At 40.3% G+C, this 26,540-nt stretch overlaps 5 protein-coding genes across 6 annotated transcripts in view; 3 read left to right on the top strand and 2 right to left on the bottom strand.

Moving 5' to 3' along the window:
* LOC132790440 (uncharacterized) overlaps positions 1–7,932 on the bottom strand; it is a 28,074-nt gene extending 20,142 nt beyond the window's left edge. Inside the window, exon 1 of the mRNA XM_060798960.1 lies at positions 6,581–7,932. The gene's annotated coding sequence lies outside the window, so the exon portion shown is untranslated. The remainder of the gene's footprint in view (positions 1–6,580) is intronic.
* Positions 7,933–12,708: 4,776 nt separating this feature from the next.
* Positions 12,709–15,580, top strand: LOC132792446 (mitotic spindle assembly checkpoint protein MAD1). Its single transcript, XM_060801838.1, has 3 exons — positions 12,709–12,935; positions 12,992–14,870; positions 14,948–15,580. Exons 1-3 carry the CDS (start codon positions 12,809–12,811, stop codon positions 15,153–15,155), a joined length of 2,214 nt encoding a protein of 737 aa, XP_060657821.1. The 5' UTR covers positions 12,709–12,808; the 3' UTR covers positions 15,156–15,580.
* Positions 15,581–16,860: 1,280 nt separating this feature from the next.
* On the bottom strand, positions 16,861–19,070 carry LOC132792447 (conserved oligomeric Golgi complex subunit 6). Its single transcript, XM_060801839.1, has 2 exons — positions 17,961–19,070; positions 16,861–17,908 (listed from the first exon to the last, which is right to left on the bottom strand). The coding sequence occupies exons 1-2, from the start codon at positions 18,922–18,924 to the stop codon at positions 16,965–16,967; spliced, it is 1,908 nt and encodes a 635-aa protein (XP_060657822.1). The 5' UTR covers positions 18,925–19,070; the 3' UTR covers positions 16,861–16,964.
* A 191-nt stretch (positions 19,071–19,261) lies between these two features.
* On the top strand, positions 19,262–20,709 carry LOC132792448 (SAP30-binding protein). The gene is made up of 3 exons (XM_060801840.1): positions 19,262–19,492; positions 19,551–20,290; positions 20,350–20,709. The coding sequence occupies exons 1-3, from the start codon at positions 19,394–19,396 to the stop codon at positions 20,471–20,473; spliced, it is 963 nt and encodes a 320-aa protein (XP_060657823.1). The 5' UTR covers positions 19,262–19,393; the 3' UTR covers positions 20,474–20,709.
* An 81-nt stretch (positions 20,710–20,790) lies between these two features.
* Positions 20,791–26,540, top strand: part of LOC132792442 (serine/threonine-protein kinase N) — a 42,726-nt gene continuing 36,976 nt past the window's right edge. The window contains exons 1-2 of one of the 2 annotated variants that reach the window (XM_060801827.1): positions 20,791–20,961; positions 22,191–22,626. In XM_060801827.1, coding sequence (XP_060657810.1) covers positions 22,606–22,626 — 21 coding nt within the window. In that variant the 5' untranslated portion in view covers positions 20,791–20,961; positions 22,191–22,605. Of the gene's footprint in view, positions 20,962–22,177; positions 22,627–26,540 lie in introns of both variants that reach the window. The other variant, XM_060801826.1, reaches the window with a different exon arrangement.

Raw genomic sequence — 26,540 nt, 5'->3', positions numbered from 1 at the left:
ACAGTCATCATCATCATCAGCATTACTATATAGCACATATAGCTATTCCCTCTTCTCATTCCCTTCCTCTTCCCCTTCCTACCCATTCGGTTGCTTCCCAATCGCAGTTCACAGTTCCTGCTTTGGTGTTTCTTCGATTTTTGGGCCTTCCAATTTGATTTCGTCTCATTTCCGTCGACTGCGATCGGTTCACAGAGATGCGAGAGTGAGGGAATATATGAAATTGAATGTCATTAAATGATGTGGTCTGAGTCTAACTGTCTACTATAGTATATACTATATGTATGTTATACATATATGCTGTCTATGCTTTTGGGGCTGGCGGGAATGTTTGCCTGCCACTCAGCTGTCATGTTTGATTTGCACATGAGTGAAATGCAGAAAATTGTGTTCGCTCGCAAATGGGCGGCAATTGGGCGTCACTGAATGGATATGCACACACAAGCCATTCCCCCCTATCCCTCTCTCCTGTCCGTAGTACTTCTCTCCGCACTTCTTACTATATATTTCGCTAACTTTTATACGCTTGTGATTGTCCTTGTCGTTGTGAATGTGAAGCGAGTTTACTTCGAGCAAATAGTGGCCGTTGTTTAAATCCGCAAGGATTTTGCATTGTCATGTCCTGTTTACATGTGAACACACACACACACACACACACTCATACATATGCTTTATTGGGCCAACTTTAGAGCACAAAGTTGAAGGCAGGCTTCGCTTTGGCTGCCCCAAGGATTATGCCATCAATACGCTTTGCCATCGCTCAACTAGACTAAGCACGTGTTGCCTACGCCAAGACACGCCCCCTTTATACACACACACACATATAAATACAGTCAATACACTCAACACACATATGAATAGCAGTTCCTGGAAGCATCCTTCAGGTTAACTCGCTTCGCATACGCACAATTTGCCGCGCACACGGAAATGTGATTAATTTCAATACCAATCAAGCTCAAATTTCGCTTAAATTTCGGAGTGTTAAATGGCAAATTAAACTCGGCTTTACCTTGGCGTAATTAACTTTCTCCAGAGTCAACAACAACAAATTTCCAATGAAATATGCAAGTGCAAAAGTTACTGCAATTGATGGACGCAATGTATGAACAGCTCTCGACTTGCAAACTTTTTAGTTCGCTTAACAAAATTCAATTATTTATTGAGGCTTAACTTGCTGTTCAATATCGCTTTGCTTCTCATTCAAGCTAAATATGAAATAACTTTTTCGGTGCGGGAGTTTTGCAGCACTTTTTAATCGATTCGCAAAGTTGCATCGGACTTAAACAGAGAACTTTTTGGCTTCATAACATTTAATCACTTGCAATTAAATTGCGCTTAACTCGAGTGAGAGTTGAAGTTTCCGTTAAGTGCAAAGTAATTTAATAAACTGTAAATTGCAATTGATTTTAATTAAATTACATACTTTTTGCTATGAATCAGAGTTGTCGTTAAGTGAAAAAGATTTTAAAATACTTTAATAATACAATTAAATAGAATGTAATATTTTTCTAAAGAAAACTTTTCTTCTTTGAAAGATTGAATCACTTGCAATTAAATTGAATGTCGTCTAAAGTATGAATGAATTTAATTTAAATTGCTATTGATTTAAATTTAATTGATTTCCAAAGTACAACCTTTTGACTTAATATAATTTATTCACTTGCAATAAAAGTGCACTTAAATTGAGTGAAAGTTGAAATTGAAATTTCTTAAATTAAATAACAAATTTTTGCTTTAAAGTAGAGTTACTTAAAGACCTGAAGTTGTCATTAAATAAGTGAATAATTGTATTTAAAATTCAGTTAAATTAAATTAAAGATTTTTGCTCTAAAATAGAGTTTGCTTCAAAGGATGAAGTTCAACTTTGAGCTGGTCAAACAGTCGTTGAACAGCGTCTTAATAAGTTTACGATTTGTATACAAGTTTGCTTTTAAAATTTAGATAAAAGTCGAGCCAATTTGCTGCAACACAAGCAATGCGTATTTACTGTCAACAGTCAACATCAGCAACATCAACATCATCATGAGGAACATGAAGAACATCATCATCATCATTGCTTTGTACTCATTATCATTTCGCTCGTTTGCTGTGTCGTTTTTAGTTTACATTTTGATCAGCAGCCAACAAGCTTGATGATGACAATGACAGCGTTGGCAGCTTTACTTTCATTAGTCAAGGCGCCAATGGTAATATTGACTAACTGACGAACTGACTGACTGCACCACTGACGAACTGACGAACTGACAGACTGACTGTGGCTGCTGCTTTGTTTTTTGACGTCGTCTTTTCGAGCGCACGTGGCAGCGGTTTATGATGCCTGGGCGAGCAATGAATCTATCTATCTTTGTGGGATGTGAGGGTTGTGTGTGTGTGTGCGGGGTGTGTGTGCGGGGTGTGTGTGTGTGATAGCAACGAGGCACAAGGCACAGGATGTCGAAATGTGCTGATAGATGTCGCTCTGGGCAAGTTGCGTGCAGGATGCCGCTCACTGTCACTCAGATACTTTTGAGCGACCAACGTTAACGTTGTGTGTGCACTGAACCAAAGACATTCAGTCAGTCAGTCACACAGTCAGTCATTGAATCTATTGTGTGGTTGGTCACATAGTCACATAGCTAGCTAGCTACCCAGTTACATTTATCAGTTAGTCAGCCAGACATTAAGCGCTTGTATTTCAATTTCATTCGCAGTTTACAACTGCGATGTTTGCCCAGTGTCTGTTTTGAACGGAAATTGATTTTTGTACTCGAACGCTTTCGCATGGCACTTTGGTACGTACCACGGGGCGTATGACTCTCTAGCATGCAATAATTTATATATTAGCAGCCAGTTGGCCAAGTTGTTTCACATCAATTCTATTGCGGAATTGCATTCATTATGCGCACCTCAGATTTTAATTAGATTTCCATCGCAATTGCAGTGCACGATTTGGCATTGAAAGCGACTTATGCAGAGACGCTTCACTGCAATTCTGTGTGTCTGTGTGTGTGTGGGCAAAACTTGACTGGTTTATGGCCAGGATAAAAGGCTGCTGCTACTGCATCAAGGACACACACACACACAAACACAGAGAGATACGGCTGCAACAGTTTGTTGTTGCTTCGCTCATCCTGTGGCGCAGTTTACTGGCATTAAATTTTTCTCCCTCTCTTCACATTTTACGTATATTGTAGTTCCATTATCGCCTCTTTTGCAGCCGTAGTAAATGTGTTGTAGTTGTTGTTGCCCTGGGTTGCTGCGAGCACATTTCATTAAAAATTATTGTGTATATCAAACGAATTTTCCAACTTAATTAAATTGCAAAAAGACATCTAAATACTCGGTTGCCAGGCAACAACTAATGAGCAGCATCTTCGACTTCTTCTAACTATCATTTGCATTCCAACAACGACCAAAAACTGAAGTCTACCTCTAATTTTCGCAATTGTTTTCTTCTTTAGTGCTTCACATTTTTTCAGTTTTCAGTTTCTATCAAGGTTCTTAAGTACTTAACTTAAGTGCATTTTTAAGCCGATTAAATTAATAGATTAAAATGTGTCACAGGCCTTATGAGCATTGCTTTTTATTGTGACAAATTGCCAAACGTTCGTTCGTTTTTCATTTCCCTCTCCCTTCCTCTCTCTCTCTCTCTCTCTCTCTCTCTCTCTCTCTCGCTTAATTCTGCGCAAAACAATTGCACAAATTGGAATTTTTGGCAGTTTTTCAATTCGATTTATTGAAGAAGGAACAAAAAATAAAACAAAACACAGCAAAGTGCAAACACAGCGGCAAAGAGTTGGGCATTTGTTTGATATGTTGGAGTTTAAAAATATACTTTCAAGGAATATTGTAGGACTTAATGTTTAAAGTGAGAGTTTAATTTTTATTACTTATTTGTGACTTTATAAAATATTTCTTTCTTAATATTGAAGAAATATTTATTGAAAGCATTTATAAGCGTTCAAGTTTAAAGCAAAAAAAATAACTATTCCTATTTCTATTTATTCCTTGAATTTATTATTGAATAGAAAATGCAAAAGATTCCTTGAATTTACTTTTCAAGCTTTCTGTTTATTCCTTGAATTAATTATTCAATAGAAAATGCAAAAAAGTTTTCTTCTATTTTATTGAAAAACTATTCCTATTTCTATATATTCCTTGAATTTATTATTCAATAGAAAATGCGTAAGATTTCATAGTATTTTATTATATATAAAAAAACACGTTCGGAGAATATTTTATGAGGCTTAACTTTGATGTGAGAACTTATTTTTGTTCTACATTCTTTGCTACTCATTTTAAGCTTTGTTTAATATTTCATTACCGAATTTATAATTAATTTGAAAATGCAAAAGATATAATATTCATATTGATACTGTTTGTTACTAATTTCTAAATTTCTTGAATTTTTCTTTAATCAATTTATTAGTCATGAGAAAATGCGAAAATGTATAATCTCTTTTGAAAGCAAATTACAAGTCTTAAGCTTTTAAATTAGAAAATAGTTTAAATCGACATTGTTAGAATCAATTTTGATAAATTTTATAATACATTTTAAACTGCAAAATATTTTTAAATTTAAACAAAACAACTATACCTTTAAATTATCAAAAATGATTTTCAAAATATTTGCTTTGTTTATTTAACTGCCAACCTATTTAATTTAAAATTATGCCCTAACATTATTTCTAACAATCAACAGAAGAATTTGCATTAAAAATGTCGAAACATATTTCGTTATTACATTTATTATTAATATATGGATGCGAGGCTTTCACTATTATTCAATAATAACACATAATACTTGAACATGTAAGAAGAAATATATGATACAAAAAGAAATAAATATAAATGCAATCTATTTATTTAAAACAAAAGGAATTTTTATAAAAAAAAATGTCGATTTGGTGAACTATTTTAATTGAGGCAAGAGTAAAGTTTAAGAGGAAAGTATAATGTTAAGAGCTGTCTTTGAGATAAGAACATAAGACGATGACCCTCAACTAAGTTAATTAATAATATATAATAGTTGAACATGAAAGAAGAGGTATATAATTGAAAATCTATTTAATTAAAACAAGAGGAATTTCCACTACAAACATTTCGAGTTCACGAACTATTTTAATTGAGCGTAGAGTAAAGTTAAAGAGGAAAGCATTAAGAGCTGTCTTTGAGATAACAACAAAAGACGATGACCCTCAACTAAAGTTAATTCCTCGCTACAGCGAAATTCACAAGAGTTGCACAAACTCTGGTTGAACTTGTGATTTACCCCAAAGATAATATCTTTAGACGGTCGAGACTTTCAAGTTAAAATGCCAGTGCAAACATCCATGCAATCTAAGTGAACTTGAGTTTTTTAATTGAATCGCAAGTTCATGGACTTCAAAAAGAGTAGAGGATTCAATAGAATCAGACGCCTGCAGCGACTGTCTGGGTCACAACAGACTTGGTTAATTGATTTTGCATTAAAATTTGAGTATGGCAAATTCCTGATAATTAGGTGTATGTATGCCGAAGATGTCCAGACTGCAATAGGGTTAATAGAGAAGGGGGAGGAGAAGGAGAAAAGAAGAAACAATGTTGGGAGCGTGGGTAAATATCTAACCCAAATTATATTTCAGTGGAGCGGGTCATGCAGTAAATGCAGAAAGCGGCTTACAAACTCGTTGCTCGCTGCCTGATTGAGCATTGAGTTGCTTCAGCACACACACATACACAAATTCACATTCGTTTTTTTTGTTGTTTTTGTTATTTGCAGAGTGGGCTTTGTGGAGCAGTTATTTTGTTTTTGCTTCAGCATCACAATCGATTTTCGGCTTGGCTAGCTGCTGTGTGTATCTCTCCTGCTGTAGCTATAGGTGTGTGTGTGTGTGTAAGTGTATGTGTGTGTGTATTTGTTGTGCTTTTGCCAGCCTAAATGCCAAATTGAGTTTGCAGCGTCCAAGCAGCAGCCCGCACAAGTTGATAAAACTTGCGACCGTTCCACGTTCAACGTGGCGTATAAGTGTTTTTTCTTGTAAGTCACACGTACAGCTCCAGCTGCTGTGTGCGTGTGTGTGTATCTGTATTTCTATTTGTATTTGTATTTTTACGTTTTTTTTGTTGTTGTGTGCTCTCCCGCCTGCTTTTTGTGTGTGTGTATCTGGCCTGTTTGTTTGCCACTTCAACTCTGTCAGGGTTTACAGCTACGCTGTTGTCTTCGTCTGCGCGCGTGTGTGTGTGTGTGTGTAAGTTGTGGTCTTGGCATTTTTCATGCCTAAGTCAAATAATGCGCTAACACATCATTTCACACTTAAATGCTGTAAAAATATGCATAAAGCTCTTTCGCTTACGAACATTTTTCATTTGCCACACACACACAGACATACGCACAGCTCAGTCAACTGTCAGGTTCCACATGCCAATACTAAAAATAAATATAGCATACTTTGCTGCGCATTCGAAAATGCCAGTGCATGCCTGTAGGCTAACCCTAAAAGTATGCTACATCAAAATGATACGCAGTCGATTTGCTGCTAAGTCCCTAAACATGTCTGTATATGTTTTTCTTTCTCCCTTTTTTTTCGTTTTCGTTTTCGTTGTTGTTGTTGTTACTTACATATCTCAATTGCTGTTTGAATGGCGCACGGCGGTTGTCGGTTGTTCTTCTTCGTGTTGTTGTAGTTGTTGTTGTTATTGTCGTTGTTGTTTGTGCTTTGACTGGCAGCATCAATCTCTGTTCAGATGTTCAGAAGCAAGCATTTGGCATCTTACACACACACGCACACACACACGCACAGGAGGCGACGTCTGTTTCGGTTTTGGTTGCCAGCCTCTGTGTTTTTGTGTTTTTCCTTTTGCTGTGTTTGCTTTGCGCCTGTCGCGCCGCGGGCTCAAAATACACCTCAATAGCAGCAGCCAGTTGTTGTTGTTGTTGCTGTTGGTGTTGGTGCTGTGGCTTTTTTATGCTTCTTCTGCTGTTGGTGTTGTTTATGTATGTATATTTATTTCGTGCTCTGCTTAGCAAAAATTCACGCAGCAGCTCTGGCAAACAACGTTGCAAATGGCCAAGTCCAAAAATATGAAGCGCACAATATATTTTTAGTTGATGTGCACACGCATCTACACACACACACACACACTCCAGTGTTTGTATACGTGTGTGTTGTGTGGCTGTGTGTATTTATTTGCCTTGATATTTTAAGTATCCTGTTTGCGTTTTGTGGGCTTCGTTACTGTTACTGTTGCCTACTTTTTGGCGCTGCGCTGTTATTCTTCTTTGTTTAGCATTATTTGGGTAAATGGCATTGCTCTCACATCGCCTTTTTGCTCGACACGTTGTTGGCTTTACCCTCAATTCAATTCAATTCAATTCAATTTCAATTCATCTCAAATGTCTACTACATACACACATAAGTATATATATGTAATTATTAAGCTTGTAAATAAATTGGCTTTGGTTTCCTCTTAAATATATTATTATTGTCAGGTGCAAATAACAGTGTGCCAAAAATGTGTGTGTTTATTACTTAAAATTAAATTATTGTCACACTCACATTCATTTTTTTTTTATGATAAACACTTTCACATTTTTTGTGGGTTTTTAAATTGGATTATTGAAATTGTCTTTGGGGTTTAAATGACAAGGCAGCAACTTTTTAGCCAGATTCGAGCAAACGCTTTATTTAATAGCCATTTTCTTTGTATCCTTTGCTGGTGCTTTTGCTTTTATTGTTGTTATTTCAGCTTGAGCTTCTGCTTCAGCTTTAGATGCTGTGGTCGTTTGTCTGTGTTGTTGCTTTAGTAGTAATTGTTGTTGTTGTTGTTACAGTAACTGCTGCTGATGCTGCTGCTGCTGATGATGATGGTGGTGGTGTTTGGTGTTGGTTGGTGGTGGTAACCGTTGCACGCGCCGCACTCGTAGCACGTGCTATGGGCCACGACGTCAGTCTACGACAACCGCCTACGCACTGCAAGCACTTCGTCGCGTCGCGGCCATTTCAATTACAAAAATTCTTCTACCAGCCAAGAAGAGAGCGCACACGACAGTCAAGTGAATTATAATACAACATCGATTGCAGCCAGCGAAAATAATCGAAGCAACCAAAAAACCGATAGGCAGCTAACATTTTAAACGTCCATAAACAAACATTTACTTTAGCGTGAATTATTTATAAATATGCGCAACAACATTTTATAATTCATAATTGCCTTAAAATTCGCATATTTTAAAGATTTTCATTAAAAATTAGCACCATTCTATGTAACTCAAATGGCCGCCATTGCCAGCAGCAACATATCGATTAATATGCCAGCTATCGATACGTTTGCTTTGCGCTCTCTTAAGTGGTGAATTTTCGCTTGGCGCCTGTTGGCATGCATTGCTTATTACACAGCAGCTGCTGCCGGGACCGGCTATGCCAACTTGCCTTGAACACGAACCAACAAGCTGCCCACTCTCTCTCTCTCTTCCATTCTAGCTCTCACGTTCGTGCTCACTCTCATTGTAAAGTGAAACTCACCACTTTGGCGCTGCTCTTTAGCCTAGCTGCAGCCTTTGGCCGCTGCTGCTAGTGTGAAAGTGAAAGCCTACAATCGATGAGCCCTTCTCCGCATGCGAGTTGTATGTTTTGTAGGGTATATAAATTTAAGCATTCAATGAAATATATATAAATATATTATAGTTACTTTACCTGTTATAACAGGCAATACAAAATTTAGCATAGGACAATTCAAGCTAGGTTTAAAATGTTGATGTCACTTTTTACGCTACAATTTCAAGTGTCATTGACCCCGCGACATTTTACGCTACAGCAAGCGGATAAGCTAAGTTTGTTTGTTTTTGGTCTGTGACTAGGCTAGAAGGAAACTCTTGATTTTATAGGGTATATAAGTTGCACCATTTGAACCTTTGTTGTCATAGGTTGTAAGGTTATGGAATTTGCATAATGCGCTTTGTCTATGTGCATAGAACGAAGCGTGCTTGCAATTAGCCATTGTTGAATTTATTTATTGCCTGTTCACACACACGAACACACACACATATAGTATAAGAACACACGCGTTTTATTGTTATTGCCTGCATGTGCATGTCCTTGCACTTGGCAGCTTAACACCTCGACGACATGGCGAGCATCTCGAGAGCGGATATCCACAGTTATCCACAGCTAAGCAAAAACAATAGCAGGCAAAGTGAATGTGTGTGTGTGTGTGTGTGAGGGAGGGAGAGAGGGAAAGAGAAAGAGCGCCGTTCCGTGACTCGCAGCAACAAGGAAGTCATAAATTTTCCAAATGGTTAACAGGTGCATTTGAAATGCTGCCCCTTTGTGAGTGTGAGTGTGTGCGATAGTTTTAGCCATTTAAAACGAACGCTCAGAATTTAAGTTATCCACTTAGCTGCTGCACTGGGTTAACACTTTCTCTCTTTTTGGTGAAATGGAAATCAATCATGACAACGGCTGCTGCGGCCATTTGTCAAGGATGAAAAGGATGAGCCAAAAGGATATGTTGAGCTGCACTTACCCGCCACGAATTAAGTAGGAGAATGCTGCTGCGACTATCAACGAATTGCACTGCAAACTGACTGACAGACAGTTGAAAGCGTGATGCCTTGAAGCCTCTGTGGCACGCTCAAGTGGCAAGCCACCACTTTGCGACATGTCTCATGGAAATTTCACAAACTTGAGGGCTAACATTTATGCAGATTCGTCTGTGAGTCAGCGGAAATTCAATGAAAAGCTTTGCCCCTAAAAACATACCCAGAAAACAAAAACCAAATAGGAAAACAACGTTCAACGTTGCGTGCTGCCTGTTGCATGTTCAATTGTATGTGTGTGTGTGTGGGTGTGACTTTTGGCTGTGCTGCATTGCAATTTATGTGGAAAAATCCGACACAGAAAAATGAAAAATTTATATCAGCATGGTATTTCCATTAGTATGACATTTGTCATGAAATTATTTACAAAACAAGTAAGAAAGCTTTAGTCTAGCGTGCTCGACTGTGAGATACCCATTCTTAATGAAAAAAAAAAATAATCAGATATTACATTTAACATAAAATAAAGTAAATTAAAATACCATCAAAATACTAAAACAAGTATGAAAGCTTAAGTCGAGCGTGCTCGACTGTGAGATACCAATTTTTAATGAAAGAGAAATATTCAGATAATACATTTAAATAAAGTAAATTAAAATACGATCAAAATACTAAAACAAGTAAGAAAGCTTTAGTCGAGCGTGCTCGACTGTGAGATACCTATTCTTAATGAAAGAGAAATAATCAGATATTACATTTAAAATAAAGCAAATTAAAATACCAAAAAAAATACTAAAACCAGTAAGAAAGCTTCAGTCGAGCGTGCTCGACTGTGAGATACGCGCTACACATATTTAACGAAAGAAAAACAGCGAGGTATTACATTTCAAATTCAGCAAATTAAAATACCACCAAAATACTACAAATATGCCATATTTTTGGTATATTATTAAAGTACTACATTTGCATGTCGGAAAAATCTTTAGTTGCTCCAAAAATTGTTAATTTTATTAAAGCACTTTGAGAAATTGAACTTTAAATAAACTTCAACCGAAGTTGTATTCAAAATTAATAAGAAATTTAATGTGTGTTATAAGTATAGAAAACTTTTTATCAAATGTTGAGCATATAAGACAGCTTTTATGATAGTTTTTGAATGAAGGACGAACCGTCGTAAAAATCTAAGTTACATTTTATTATTAAGGGGTTTAAAATGTGTACTTTATGGGCTCGGTAACAACTTATTTGACTTATTCAATCAATTTTTCCTTTACACAAGTCCAATATACCCCATTTTTCTATTTTTAAAGGGAAGATGGGATGAAAACCGTATCTAATAATAAGCAAAGAACTTAGTATTGCTTTAATTTCGTTTGTATGCATAGAATTTATAATTTCTGATTGAATATTTTAAATATTTAATAATATTTCACTAAAAACAAATTCAACTGTACATGGAATTCTTTAAGGAAAACGTATTAGAGTTGTAATGTGGACGTAATAAGTAATAAACGACCATTTAAATAAAATGTAATGAAAATGTGAGAAGTTGATCTGCCAAATGTGCCAACTGTGATTGCATATGATGGAAATTGCGCTTAAAGTGTTAATGAGCAATTAACAATTAGCTGAATGCGAAATATGTTAACTAACACTGGTGCGTAGTGTGGGAAAATGCGGGCAGCTTTAAGTGAACTGCCGCGTCGGCAGTCGGCGGAAGTTGAAGAAGAGAAAGAAGTAGGAAGTAAATGAAACGAAAGGAAAGGAGCGAGCTTAGCTGCGATAAGGATATGCTTCAAGTTTTGCCACACAAAGTGACGGCTAATCGGCTTTAATTTAATTAGTTTGCCCGACTCAAAGGCGCAAAGCATTTACCGGCCCAAGAACACTACATACAATAAAACACAAGAAGAGCTGCAACAACAACAACATTAGCAGCAGCAACAACAAGAACAAAAGAGACAACAGCAACAGCTGACAGCATTCGCACCTGTGTGTGTGTGTGTGTGTGTGGGCAAAAAAAGAAAACAAAGCGAATGCTGAGAATGAAAAGCACTTGATAGCATTTTCATTACAATTTGCAGCACCCTCGCACACACACACACGCACACTCACACGGACACTCGCACATAAATACATATCCAAGTATGTGAAGAGAGCGCTCGAGCGAGTGAGCGAGAGAGACAGCAATGGCCGCATGTTTCATGGCAAATTGTCAGGTGCTAAGCTTTGATAAAGTGCTCAACGGGCAAAAAGTTGAGCCCACGCACCACTCACACACACCACACCACATGCATGCATACACAAACACGACATACTTTCACACACATAAGCTTGCCATAAACTGCGCACCAAATTGCTCGAACAAAACGCAGACAGCGAGAAGCGACACACACACACACTCACACGTTCACAGTTCTTGAAGTTCCTTTTGTTTACATTGCCTTGGTACAGGTCAATTTCGTATTTCTCCCCCCAACTTCAATATGGAAAATTTTTGGGGCCAAGTTTAGCAGGCAGGTAGCTTACTTGGCTGCCAAAAGAAAAGTCCCGCGTCGATTTCAGCCAATTCATATGACCAGCCATGTATGTGTGTGTGTCTGCATGTGTGTTTGTACGTTGACTTTTGGTTCTTTTTTGTTTATGGAAAGTGTTATTGTTTGACTTTGAACTTTGGCACTTGTTTGTCGTCCGTGCGTACGAAAGTGAGAGGGAAAGAGAGGGCAGGGATTCTTGTGTGTGCTTTGGACCAAAGTTGATGACAGGCCCAAACAATATCATAAAATTTAATGCGCTCATTTTTCATGAGCTAACAGAGGCAAAAAAGGACCTCTCCCTCTCGGTTTCGCACGTCCACACACATAGGCCCAACTCAAATAAATCATAAGCGCAAATTTTATCACTTTATTTTCTGTGCGCATGAAATGATTGAAATGTTAGAGCAGCAGCATTTTATGCAACGCAACTAGAACGTTTTAAATAATAAGTTACTCAAGAGCAGATAAAATAAAGCACAAAAAACGTTTTTTAAAAATGTTTTAAGTTTTCTTTCACATTGCCGTCGTTAATTTCTTTTGAATAGCCGCCAATTTTATGAGCTGTGCTGCCAACTTGCTGAAACGCGATTTCTTTCTCTTATCGATTACTGTATAAATATATCGATAATATTTTGTCGATGTTTCACGAGCAAGCATTTTGTGAAATTCAAAGTGCGGTCACACTAGCCGACAGCTCTTTTCGAGGTTTCGCATTTTTGTGGCACGCTTCAAAAACAAAAGAAAATACGTCAAGCGATTAAATTAATTTGACAAAATGGACGAAATACGAAGCAGCTTGGACAACATAATGGCGCGTTTTAACGACAGCATCACACACTCCGCGCCCAAGAAGCTTGTTTTCGACCGGCTTTCGATGTCGTTCAACGATGACTCTGTGACAGGTAAGAAGAAGACTCGCTATGAGAAGCAATATTAAAAGTTTGTTTTTCGCGTACAGTGCCAAAGAAGCGCCGCTTAAACGATAATGATTCATTGAACGGCAGTCTAAACACCAGTCTCAATGCCAGCAACACATCGTTGAACAACTCTTTCAACGATCCAGCGGGCCCATGGCAAACTCGCAAATTGCGCGCAGATTTAATTGAAACCAAGGCGATCGTAACACAACTGCAGGAACAACTGGCAGTGCAGGCCAAGGATCACGCCGCTGCAGTGGCACATGCCGAGGCCAAAGCCGATGCACTGAAAGAGCAATGCGACTACACAAGCGCCAAGTTGCTGGAGATGGAAAAGCATCTCCAAGTGACGCGCAAGCGAGAGCATAATGCGCGTCAAGAAGTCAATCGTGTGCTGGCCGAAGTCGAGGAACAAAAACTTAAATACGAAACTGCGCTCGGTGCGGCCGAGCAGGAGAAGTCGCAGCTGGAGGACGATGCACGTGAGGTGCAGCATTGCATCAGTAACGAGCTCAGCGAATACAAGCGTCAAAGTGAACGTTTGCAGCTGGAGCTGGAGGCCACCAAGAACGAGTTGGCACGCATACGTCGGCGACACGACGAATATAAAGCCAATTCCGCCAGCTATGACAAGCTGCAGATGGACTTCGAGTTGCAGCAACAGACACTGGATACGGCCAATGCGCGCATCAAGGAGCTGGAATTTGAAATAGAATCGTACAGCGATTGGAAGGAGGTCACGAAGACATCGCAGGCCCGGCTGTTGAGTGTGCCAGAGCTGCAGGCGGAGGTAGATCGTTTGCGTGCGCACAACAAGCATCTGAACACGCTGATTGGCGACAAGCTGCTGCTCGAGGAGAAGGTGCACGACTACAAGACGCGTCTGGATCGCGAGGAAGGCGCTCGCGCCGAAGCCGCCGCGCTGCAAGTGAAGCTCACTCATGTGGAGCTGGAGCTGAAGGAGTGGATCAAGGTGGCACAGGATCATTGTCTGGCCAACACACTTGTCAGCCCCTTGGCTTTGCGCACACGCATCGAGCAGCTGCTGCAGGACGACATTGTGCGCGTGGCCGAGAAGGGCAACTCTGATGCGGAGACCAAGAAGTTGCAATCGGCGCTGCTGGAGTTGCAGCAACAGTGCGCCGTCTATTTGAAGAACATCGAGGACATGAATGTGGTGCTGAAGCGACACAAGAGCTTCCGCGAACGTTTGCAACGCAAGCTGTTGATTGTGTGCAAGGAGCGTGACTTTTACAAGCAGCTGCTGGAGAACTTTGACAAAGACATGACAATGACGAATGCCAGCACCGCTGAGATGACGAATGACATGCAGGTGCGCTGTCGTGTCGAGGTGCTAGAGCGCACTTTAACCGGCTACAAGGAGATGTGCTCGACGCTGGAGCGGGAGATGCAAAATATGCGCCAGCAGGAAGCTCTTAGTGAGCTGCCCGTAAACGAGAATGGCTACGATGGCGTGAAGAAGGAGCTGGACACGCTGCGCTTGGAGAACGATCGTTTGCGTCGCCGCAAGGATGAGCTCGAACTGGAGCTGGAGCATCGTTGTTTGCGTGGCGATTTCAACATGGGCAACTACAAGGTGCTGCACATGAGCGAGAATCCGGCGAACGAGGCTTACGAGGCCACCAAGAATGTGATGGAAAAGCTGCAGGCGGAGATTGAGCGTCTAAAGCGACGCAACAAGAAGCTGGAGGATGAGAGCGAACAGACGCAGACGAACAGCGGTGGCCTCACCATGAACTTTAAGGAGTTGAATCAACTGCGTGCCGAACTTGAGTCGGCCAATGGCCGATTGAAGAAGGCAAAGGATTGCTTCAAGGCGGCAAGGAATGAATTCCGCGATGTTTGCTACATGCTGCTGGGCTATAGAATCGATCGCGTCGGATCCAACAGTCACTATCGGTGGGTTTTGCTTATTTGTTTTTTTTTGCTCGAGTAATCATTCAAACTACATTGCGCACTCTGTTTTGTTGAAACAGCATTTCCAGCATGTATGCCGAGAGTCCCGATGATTATCTTTCGATTAGCGTGAACGAATCCAACTGCTTGGCACTGCTGGAGTCGCCGTATTCACAGACCTTAAAACCGGCCATCGATCAACAGTTGGCAGCCAATAACTCATTTCCCGCATTCTTTGCCGGTCTCACACTGGAGCTGTTTCAACGTGCCACCGTCACAATTACTTAGAGTGGATAGCCAACATATATTAGAGCATATTTTTAGTTAGGCTTACACTTAGTTTAAATATTAATACACTGAATAGTTTATTAAGCACAGAGCAGACTTTGTAAATTGTGGCACTTACGAAGCGATCGCAGCTTCCGTTTGCGATAAGCGAAGAACAACAGAGAGAGAGCGAATCACAGTTGTGGAGAAGACCGTCGGAGTCTCAAGAGTTAACAGTGGCAACAATTTTTGGCCGCAACAAGTCTAATCACCACTGTCGAAATTCTCGAACTAATGACGCGTGCTCAAAAGATTTGCCATTTATTTGGAAGTCATTGCGATAAAACAAAAACACTTTGTGGGCTCGCCAAAAACAAAAAAAAAAGAAATATAGTTCAACTTCTTAATGTATACACTCGAGTATTAAATTCTAACTATTTTTAGCATTTCGCTTTGGTTAATTGTTGAGTAGAGTATATCTGCTATTTTTTTTTTGGTTTTACTGATAAGCACGCGATTTGCACTACGAAGAAGTGAAGCGATGTCGTCGCATCCGCATCGTCGCATATTCCCGAGTATTATGTGGCTATTGTGCATTTTTAATAGACGCGAATCAAAATAAGAGCATGCAAAGAAAAGCATCTGGAAAGAAGTCGAAGGTCTAACGAACTCTGGATACTCTGAGACGTTTAAATTGCGGCGCATTCATTAATCTTGCAGCTGCTTAAAGCGATTTGCAGACAATGCCTAAAATTCCTAGTTAAGCAGCTTTGATTAATTGGCAAATTCCATTAAATTTGCATAGGTTTCATTAACGGATGTTTACGCCTAGCTAATCGAACTTTTTGTTAGGGTATTCAAGAGTGTAGCGCGTGAATTGCCGACCTACAACACTCGACTGTAAGATACTCGCTTATAATTTATAGTTCTTCTTGAGTAACTTTTCATTTTATTATATAGTTGGGATTATCATTATAAACGTAATTGTCTCAAGAAAAGATTTATCTTAAGAAATACTGCCTTCAAACTTTCTACTTACTCATTTAGTTGGTTTGTGTCATTATCTGCCTATTACAACTTTTCCATTGCTCACAAAGCTGTACAACCTCTGAAGCCGAAGTTTACCGGGTATCACAACTAAAGATCAACAACAAACAATAACAATTGGATGCAGTGTTGTGATAGCTTATGCATAAACTACAGCTACAGATACAATCTGTCTGTATATGTACATATATTTAGATTCATTGTCCTGACTGAATGACTGACTCAAACATCAACGCTCAATCATAAACGGTACGAGCTACGAGGCTGTAGATTTTATATAACATTTAGAAAGGGGTTCTGCAAGATTTCCTCTAATACTGTTTGGAATCAACGAACAATCATAAATGGTAAGACCTACGAGGCTGTAGATTTTACAAAACATTTAGTCGTCCAATAAGAAAGGGTTTTGCAAGATTTATCTACTACTGTTATGAGTCAACAATCAATCACAAACGGTATTAGCTACGAGGTTTTACTTTTAGCACACGTTAGTCACAGCATTTAGTTGAGCAATAAGAAAGGGTTTTGCAATATCAAAGGTACGAGCTACAAGGCTGTAGGTGTGCAATAAGAAAGGGTTTTGCAAGATTTCCTGGTTTTAATACTTGTTTAAAATATACAGTAAAACGAAGAGATACTTGCCCAAAGTAAAAGCGCTTAAATCCAAAAATAAAGCAGGCAAAGCTTCAGTTTAAGCTGGCTATTATACATATATTATTTTATAGATATACTTTATAGTAATGCACATATGAAATAATTTAATAAACCTCCTCAGAAAGCTGTCTATGCGGCCAGAATGTGAGCGACTTGGTCGGGTGTCTTGTGCAGCAGTGCTTCGGGCTGCTCGAAGCCATTGGCCGGATCGTGGACACGTTCGAAGATCTGCTTATAGATGGCCACGATAACGTTGAAGGCGCGTCTCTGAACGGTGTTGCGATGCGAGCTGGACATGATGAGCTGCACCTGAGGCAGCAACAGCACATCGGGCAGCTCGAGGAATGCATCCATCTTGGACATGAATATCTTGAGCAGATTCGTTTCGATTTTTGTCTGATTGCTCTGCAAGATGGTGTAGATGGGACCTAGATTCAGATTGGCCACTAGTGACGATGCCTGCTCCGATGTTAGCGTGTCCAGCTGAGCATCCGATTGCGCCTGCAGACGCTCCACGCGCTCATCCATGTACTCGAAGACCGCCAGCGTGCTTTGCATGTGATACAGACAGTTGAGCAAGTAGACAGCCATGTCCACAGTGGGCAAGTGGGCGGCGCTCTCCTGCACCGATTGCAACAACGGATCGATGACACAGGTCACTATCTTGGTAATGTCTGCCTGTCGTCCATCCACCATGGTGGCCACCGATAGAATCTCCTTCAGTATGTTGAGCAGACGCGCCACGCTTGCAGGCGGTACAAGATCGCGTTGTGGTGGCTCCAGAGCCAAGCTGGTGCCCGCTGGACGTTGGAGTACGCTGCGCACTTGGGCAGCCAAGGCATTCAAATAGATCTGCTCGCTGCTCAGTTGCAGATCAATGAGACATTGCTCCAGAGTGCCACCTTGAACTACCTGCTTCATGATCTGCTGATAGAAGCGCAGCAGATTCGAGATGGTGAATAAGATGATGGTGTCCTGCTCCGAGCTGAGTATGGTCTCCACGCGCACCTTGAGCGGATGACAGACGCCGTCGGCAATGTAGCCTAAAGCCTTTTGCATCTGCTCCGAAATGTCTATGAAGGAAAGATTAATAAATGCTATAGGAGATGGGAATATTTTAGTTACCATGCTTGTCGCACTTCTTGAAGAGCAGCGTCAAGTTCTCCTTCTCATTAGGTATGCTCTGATGCAGCCAGGCAAACATGTCGCCAATGTAGCGCTTGGGATCATGAGCATGCAGCTCAATGGGCTTCGGATTTCCACCAGGTCCGCCTTCGGTCAACGCCTCAATGAACTGACGCACCAAGACAGCACGTCGTGCAATCGCATACTCATCGATTACATACTTAAATAGCACTGGTCTATCCTGGAGGCGACTCATGGCCTCCACAATCAGTGGACCGATTTCATTGTTCTCCAGATTGCGACAATGATTCTGCGTCCAACGATAGAGACGTTCCAGAGCGCCCTCCTGATGCAGCGTCATCTCCTCCATGATGTCCAGCGCAGCTGTTTGGTAGCCACACTGCATAAGCAGCCGACAATCGGAATGTATGGACTGCACTCGGTCCAGCACCTTGAAGAACTCGGGCACAATGGGCGCATCCTTGGCGTTGCCATAGAGCAGCTGATGCTCTGGCACGCTGAGTTGGAAGCGAGCGAGAAACGCTTGAGCTATTTGCTGATGGATTTCCAAACGTTCGCGCTCCTGTTGCATTTTGTTGGTCTGCTCGATTAGATCTTTGGTCAGCGCCTTGGATGTCTCCAGATCCGTTTTCATCGTTTGCACCGAGCTGGCCATCGTATCAAGATCTGTGCAGACGGCATCGAGTGTTAGTTTCACCTCCCGGAATGCTTTCAGGAAGTTCTCATTAATGCCAACGGAACGATGTTCGATTTGGCTGCGCAAGTTCCGGCGATTTTGCAGCGTATTCTCAGTGAAAAAGGTCGAGAGTCCATTGAGGGCATCGAGGGTGTCCTTATCCGTCTCCAGGCGTGTCTCCAATATCTTGTTGACACGCTTTTGAATGCGATCCTGTTCCTCTAGTGCTGTGCTCATGTTTTTTCCATTAACTGACGACGTCAACATCAACAATAAGAGAAGCGTAAGGTTTACACGACTATTACTAACACGAATTGCGTATCGTGAGGAGCCGAAGCATAAACATAAGTTTAATAATCAATTAACCATTTCCCAAATGCATTAATAACTAACAGTTCTACTGCATTCGCTGCTCACGGCAGCCGTTAAAACGCCTTTATTTAAAATGCACTTATTTAATGTCATTTAACTAATCACAATAACGTATGCGGCGCATAAACCCTACAACAGCTGGTTAACGAAATGCTGGTGTTGCCAACTTGCCGAAAGCCCTGCAGCAGCTGTTTATTTATATGATAATACTGCCAACTTGTAAAGGAAAGCAAGCAATACACGCGTTACGTTGTGAGTGGCTAAGAAGAAGCAGCTAAATGTGCAAAACACTAAACTTGCAATATATCTAAATTTTTTAACAAACTTCAATTTTAACGCGTAACAAAAATATAATAACACAAAAATGAGCCACTCCGCTTTGGCCAGTTTAACGGCGCAATACACAGACTCGGAGAACGAGGGAGATGCCAGTCCAGACTCACAAAATTCAACAGCGTCACAGGTAAAAAAAACAATTACATTTTAAGGCTGTTTTATAATATGAATGCAATAATTCCCAGGTAATTATACCGAAGCAACCCACGCCACAGCCTGCAACGCCAGTTAAGCAGGATACCGAGCCTGCCAAAAAATCCAAGAAGAGCAAACGTGCGAAGAAAGTGCGACGTCTGGTCAGCTACCAAGATGACACGCTAATCTCAGATGAGGAGGAGGATCGTGCACATGAGTCCAGCGAGGAAGACGAGTCCTCGAGTGATAGCGACAATTCAGCAGAGGACAATGAGCACAGTGAGAATGGCAAGGAGAAAGTAGAAGCAACTGGCGATGGAGCAGCTGCAATGCAAGTGGATGGTGATGATTCCAGCAACTACAATAACAGTGACGAACGATCCGCAGAGAGTTATGAAAAAGATCCCAAATATGCCAAGTACAAGTTCCAATTGCCGCCCGAACCCAAAGGGAATCCGCCACCGGAGCTGGTGGCAAAGATCACAAAGATGTATACAAAGATGAGACAGACAAATATGGATATGAATCGTGTGATTCAGGATCGCAAAGAATTTCGCAATCCGAGTATCTATGAAAAGCTAATCAGTTTCTGTGACATTAACGAGTTTGGCACAAATTATCCGCCGGAAATCTATGATCCGCTGCAGTGGGGCGAGGAAAGTTATTACGAATCGTTATCGGCGGTGCAGAAAACGGAACTGGTGAAGTTGCAGAAGGATCGCAAGGAAATGGACAAGGTGGAGCAGGTGACGGCGCTGGCACGCAAAGTGGAGGAGGAGGCTAAGAAGCGGTAATGATGTATAAAATTGTGTATAAGGGGATTCCTAAATTTTTTGTTTTTATTTGTAGCAAATCAAAATGGGACCAGCCGGCTGCAAAGCAAACGTTACCAGCTCTGACCACAACAGTGACTGGCACGAAGGGCACTGTTATTTCGGCCTTTGGATCGTTGCCCAAGAAACCAGCAGTTTAGTTAGTAAACAAAAAAAAAACAAAACAAAATAAATGCAAACATTCGCAAAACATTTGTTTCAAACCAAAATGGTTCAAATGCATCCCTATTTATCGATAACTTTATGCATTTCAGAGTTGCGCTGACCATTGCATTTATACGTTCAAAAAAGAAGTAAATAAATAATAACATATTAAATAAATAGTATCAATATTTAAAAATTATCATTTTAATAAATTTATTTATTTATTGTAAAAGCAATTTATTGTTGGCATGGTATTTTTGCCGTATTCTTGGCAAAGAACTTGTTGAATATTTTAGTGCTTTGAGTCTGCGGTCACACTCGTCATATGCTCGAACGTCGTGTCGTCGCCGTTTTCTGTTTTTTAACAATTTCCACATTTTTTCGTTTAAAAAAACAAACTACAATAAAAAGTGTCTATTTTATTGCATGCAACAATTTATAAGTACAACATATAAACACAATCGTTATGATTTGAATACAAAGTGTATGTGATTAATATTAGTTTTGTTGTTTTTTGCGTTCATCCATAATAAAATACACCACAACAAGCAACGAAAACGAAGCGAAATGTCGACAACGCAGCAGCAACAGCAGCAAGCGCAGACGGCAAAGAATTTGATCTGTGTAGCGCTATTTGTATGCATGTGTGTGTGTGTGTTGTGAGTGAGCGAGTGAGAGAGAGATTACAATTAAAAATGTACGAATACGAGTGAAATTTTTGTATAAGATAAAGAAGATGAGGAAGATACCAAACACATATCGACAAATGTACAACTGTATGTGTGTGTATCTTTGGCAAGATAATATATGTGTATGTATGGGTGCGATTTTGAGTTGCGAATTTTGTTTAAACAATCTTGGCCGTGTTATTATTTCAAGGTGGCTCATTATTTAGACGCCATTTACAATGCAACCGGTATTATGGACCTGCGTGCTTCTGCTCGGTTCTTCTGCCTTCTCTGTCCGACTGTCCGTCTACGTGTGTGTCTGTGTGAGTGAGAGAGCCACAGTGAGAGTGCAAGAGCGAAAGAGAAGGGCGAAGCAGGCATTTCCATTTAGCTGCGCGAGCAGCTTTATTTTTTTCTTTTTTTTTTGCCGCCACTTGCGTTTTTTCTTGCTGTGTTGCAGCTCCTCCTTTGCTTGTTGTTGCTTTGTGCTGATTACGGCGCTGTCTACTTCCCCTCTGCTCCCTGCTTCCCCCCGCAAACGCCCATCAGCTGATGCTTATTTATAAAGCGATTGCCGCTGGTTGTTATGTGACTAGCAGCAGCAGAAGAAGAAGCAGCTTCAATCAAAAGCTGCAGTGGAAAACACAATTTCCAATTAAATCCGCAAAACGCTCAATTGAAGCTAATTTCTATACAAGACCCCCCCACCGACAACCGACAACAGTTCTTCAACTGTAGTGTTTATCGCCCGCTGTTATTGTTATTGTTGTCCCGGCGTGGGCAGGTTGTGGTTGTGTGAATTTTCCGTGGAAAACGCATAATATTTGCAAATAATAATAACAATATTTATCAACAATAGAAGACCTAAACAAAAAAATATTTCTTTTTGTTTTCACATCCTCTGCAGCATTGAAAGCAACTATCTCACTCTCGCACTTCCTTTTTCATTCCGCCCTGCCACCTGTTTGCTGCTGTTTTGTGTCGTCACATTTCCAACGTTCCAACATAATTTACAACAACAACTAGTTCTAGTTCTATTCAATAGCGATAGCAAATAGCCAATAACAGAAAGAGAGCACAGTTATTTTTTTGGCATCAGGTGTTAAAGTGTGAACAGTCTACACATACACGTAAACAACTACAACGGTTTTTTGGAGCAAAAGTAAACAAACTAAAAGCGAAACGAAACGTAACGAAACGAACGAGAAAGGAACGCGACGTGCGTTGGTCGTCAGTCGACAGTCGACAGTCGTCAGTTTGTGTGCGTGCGTATACGTATGCGTGCGTGCAAGTGTATGTGTGTGTGTATCTCAACTCTGACGGGCGACACAAAAAGTAAAAAACAACTGAAGAACGAAGCAAAAACAACAAAAATACGCAAAACTGTAATAATAAAAGTCAACAGCGGACAACGAGTGATTCAACAGAGACAACAGCAACCCAACAACAACATTTAAAACATGTCGGATTCGTATTATCAGGTGAGTCGACACACAACACACACGATACTGATACTGAGGATATTACAAGGCCCGTTCTTGTTGTTGTCGTATTTCGATTTTTTAGTTTGATTTTAGCTTTTTTTTTATCAGTCGGGCACACACCTGTTGCTATGCGTCCATATTGCTTTGTTTGTGTGTAAGCACGGAAGCCAGGAGTTTCCGGTTCAGCTGACGCCGAGACTTCAGGCTCATCCTTAATATGCCACTTCAGTTAACATTTCCCCCGGACGCTTCCTGTGCGCAACAAACTAAAAACAAGCAAATTAAAAAGAAGAGAGAAGAAAAAAACTGCTTGCTTTATGACTAACATTCCACAAACTAACGGGGCAAATTGAAAGCAGTAAAAGTTGCGTCGCCCACGCCTCAAAATGTTAAGTAAATACAGAAAGCTGTTATCTAAATGGGCAGCGCTGTTAAAATTCGAATTGGTGGTCAAGTTAACAGTGTAATTATTTGTAAAAACTGTTAGGTTATGCTAGAAGAAATGTAAAATTTGAATGTTAAGTGTTAGCGCACGGATTTATTAGCGTTGCAATAGAAATGGTAATCAATAGAGATACTCCCAAAAAGTTTGAATAATTTACTATAAATAGTTTCACTAAATATAGAAACTATTGTTAAGTTTTAGTTGCCGCTTACCTCATTTGAATTTGACTTGGTTTAGATTATGAGTGCCTCACACTCCCGTATAATTCTCGAATTTAGCTCTATATCTCGTGAACTGTAGTGTTATTTATAGCAATAACAAATAACAACACACAAAAAAAAAAGCCAAAATGACATCATTGGAATTTCTCGCGTGCTCAAACACAACAAATTCAAATTGTTTATTGTGAGTGTGCACAAAATGTCAATTGGTTTAAGTGCGTGGCCCACTGAATAAACAAGCAACAAAACCGAGCTATAACTAAAGCAAATTAACCGACTTGTTTATTAATAGTAACAGTATTTACGACTATCCCCTATCCCCTCACATACAAAGTATCTCATCTCATTCTGTGTCTGTGTGTGTGTGTGCGTATGTGTGGGAGTGCAATTATAATTAGACTGCCGCCAATTAAAGAGACTGTTTGCCTTATCAAAGTCAAATGAGCTTATCAGCTTACAGTCGTCTCGTTGCAGCATTAAGCACGCAATCAGAAGCAGCAGCAACAGCAAAGTGCAATTGCAACTGCAAAGTGGATTATCGTCACGTACTCAACGTTAATTACACAAAATCGGAACAGCAATTGAAATGGAATGAATCAAAGCTCGTTTATTCATAGGCACAACATTAGAGCTTGAAGTCGATGAGAGAGGGAAGGGGAGGATAAGTGGAGACCCCGCCTTATGTCATTGACCATGAATTTGAAGGTGAAAAGCATAAGTCACATATGTACAAATATATCCAATGTGGCCTCATTTTAGTTTCTGGCTTCGCTTGGAATGCAAATCGCAGAGCAAAGAATCCACAACAAAATCAACAGAAACCAGATTGAAGTTGCAGTTGCTGGGAGTATCGCATCTCTCCAGGCGAATGTCATTTGAAGTAGCTGCTCTTCAGCTTTTCTACCTTGGTGCATCGTGCACCTGAAATCCAAAAGCCACTGCAACTTTAGTTGTAGCTAGTTGTAGCAGTTGTTGCATCGGGAGCTGCCTCTTGCAGATTGCCTGCAGGTTTTTTTTTCTTTCGTTCATTCGTTTGTTTGTTTCTTGTTGTTGTTTTTGCTGTTGTTGTTGTGTGTGTGTTCTGGTTGCATCCAGTAACCGGTTCTGTTGTCTCGCACTTTTTTGTGGTGCACCAGAACAGGGTCAGGCCAGTTTTGAATGGATGCCATATCCATTTCGCTAAGTCGCTGCGACTCTCTGCTGCAGCAAATGGGCCCAAGCTACTTAGCCAGCGAATGCCATTTTTAATACCCTTGCTGAGCGTTTAATAACTTGTGCCATCATCTCGGCAGCCTCTAAATGTAAATGTAATACACGAACTTCGCATAAAAAAGAGTTCTAAAAGAGAATTTGACATTTATTACAATACTAGAATATGTAGTTAACACTTTTACCTTGCTTTCAATATGAAACGATCGAAATGTTAAAGTAAATGTAGGAAGATGAGCATTGGGTCGATAAAAGAACTTGGGATGCATAAAGTTTTGAAAATTAAAACTTATCATCAGTTACTTTTAAGCTTAACATACAAATTTTCAAACTCTTTCGGAACATTTCCAGTTAACATAATATTAGTAAAGTTAACATATGTAAAGTTATGTCAATAAAACATTATATTATAAATACTAACATAATGTTAGTCAAGTAAAGTTATGCTATTAGCATATTACTCTATTTCTTAACATTGCTATCCAACATAATGTTATTTCTATTTTCTTAACATTTTTAGCTAACATAATGTTATAAATAGCACCAAAAAGCTGTTAGCGATTTAAGCTTAGGTGAACTGCTAGATCGTTGACTGTTCCTTTGAAATGCTTGGCAATGTTAATTTGTTTAGCAAATTTGCAAATGGGAAATGCCTGGGCAAACACTTGAGCACATTGCTGTGGAAATGTTGTTCAACAAACACACACCAAACACACACACACACACTCGGACACACAAACAGAATGTGCAGCGTGACAACTGGCTTCAAGTGTCGCGTGTCCTACCGCCTTCTGTCCATCTCACAGTGTGCATCTGTCCATCCATCTCTTGGTCTGTCGTCTCTCCATCCCATCTCCGTCTGTCTGGCTGTCTGTCTGTGTGCCTACGTCTTGGCCACTGACAGGCCGTCAGCTCAAACAAAGGGCTTTGGCTGTCAGAGAGAGGCAATGTCGTTGTTATGTTTACTTTTGGTCAAGAATGCATCCAGCAAGTGGCTTAATGTGTTGTTCTTACTGCCCCTTCCCTCCTCTCGTCAGATGCCAGTAAACAGTTTTGGCCACAACAGCAAACGTTCTCGACTCCATGTGTGGTGGCAGTCAAAGTGTATCAATTAAAGATTCATTTCCACTGCGTAGATACATAGATAGATAGTATGTATCTATGTATCACTGCTGCAGCTTGTGTCTTGTTTCTTGCTTGTTTCCCCAGTTTATTTGATTTGCGCGCATTACTTGCACTTCGGACAGCGAACAGGCTTTAATCAAATTCAATTGTATCTATTAGTTATGTTGTTGTCTTGCCCTCGCTGATAAGGTAATCACAATAATAACAATAACAATCGCCATAACAATTCACAAATTGTTTTTGTATATGGAAATTTTTAGTTGCGCTGCGCAAAATAAACAAATTATACAAGGCATTTTTGTTGATTATATTTTTTTTGTTGTTTCATACACTTTGTTGCCTTTATTGCTCAGCATAAGTACGTAAGATGATTGGTGCATAAATTCAGCAGCCGCGATGATCAATGCGATACGGATTTGCGCATCCTGAAGATAAAAAGTCGCATCGTTTGCTCTGCTCCCTCTGCGGAAACTCATTTCCAATGCAATAGATTTGATTTTTCCCAGCTTGCCAATACACACGCCTCTTGCCCCCTTAACTTGCCGGATCGTGCAGCCATTGTTCCACTGTGTTGTTTGCCTGGAGGCCAAAGAAAGTAACGCGGGGTCGTCAGACATTGAAAATCATTTAATTAACTTGCTGTTGCTATTGTTGTTGTCGTAGTCGTGTCGGTGTTATATCACATTCATCTCAAGAGCTGCCGTGTCGCCTCGCTTTCTGTGAGTTGGTTAATTCATAGCTCAACTGACTCGACTCAACTCGACTTGGGTTGCTTGGCTTGGCTTGGCTTGGCTTGGCCCGCCTGCCTTGGGCACATTTAATTGCTGCAATTGATGAGTTCAATTGCGCAAATTGCTGCGCTGACTTTTGCCGCTCAGCTCGCTCGCTCAGCCACTGGACAATGGACAAAA

Source organism: Drosophila nasuta, chromosome 3 (genome assembly GCF_023558535.2).
Source record: "Drosophila nasuta strain 15112-1781.00 chromosome 3, ASM2355853v1, whole genome shotgun sequence".
In the NCBI taxonomy this organism is placed as follows: domain Eukaryota; kingdom Metazoa; phylum Arthropoda; class Insecta; order Diptera; family Drosophilidae; genus Drosophila; species Drosophila nasuta.
Note: the sequence above shows the minus strand (reverse complement) of the source record. Positions and strands in the feature narration are given on the sequence as shown.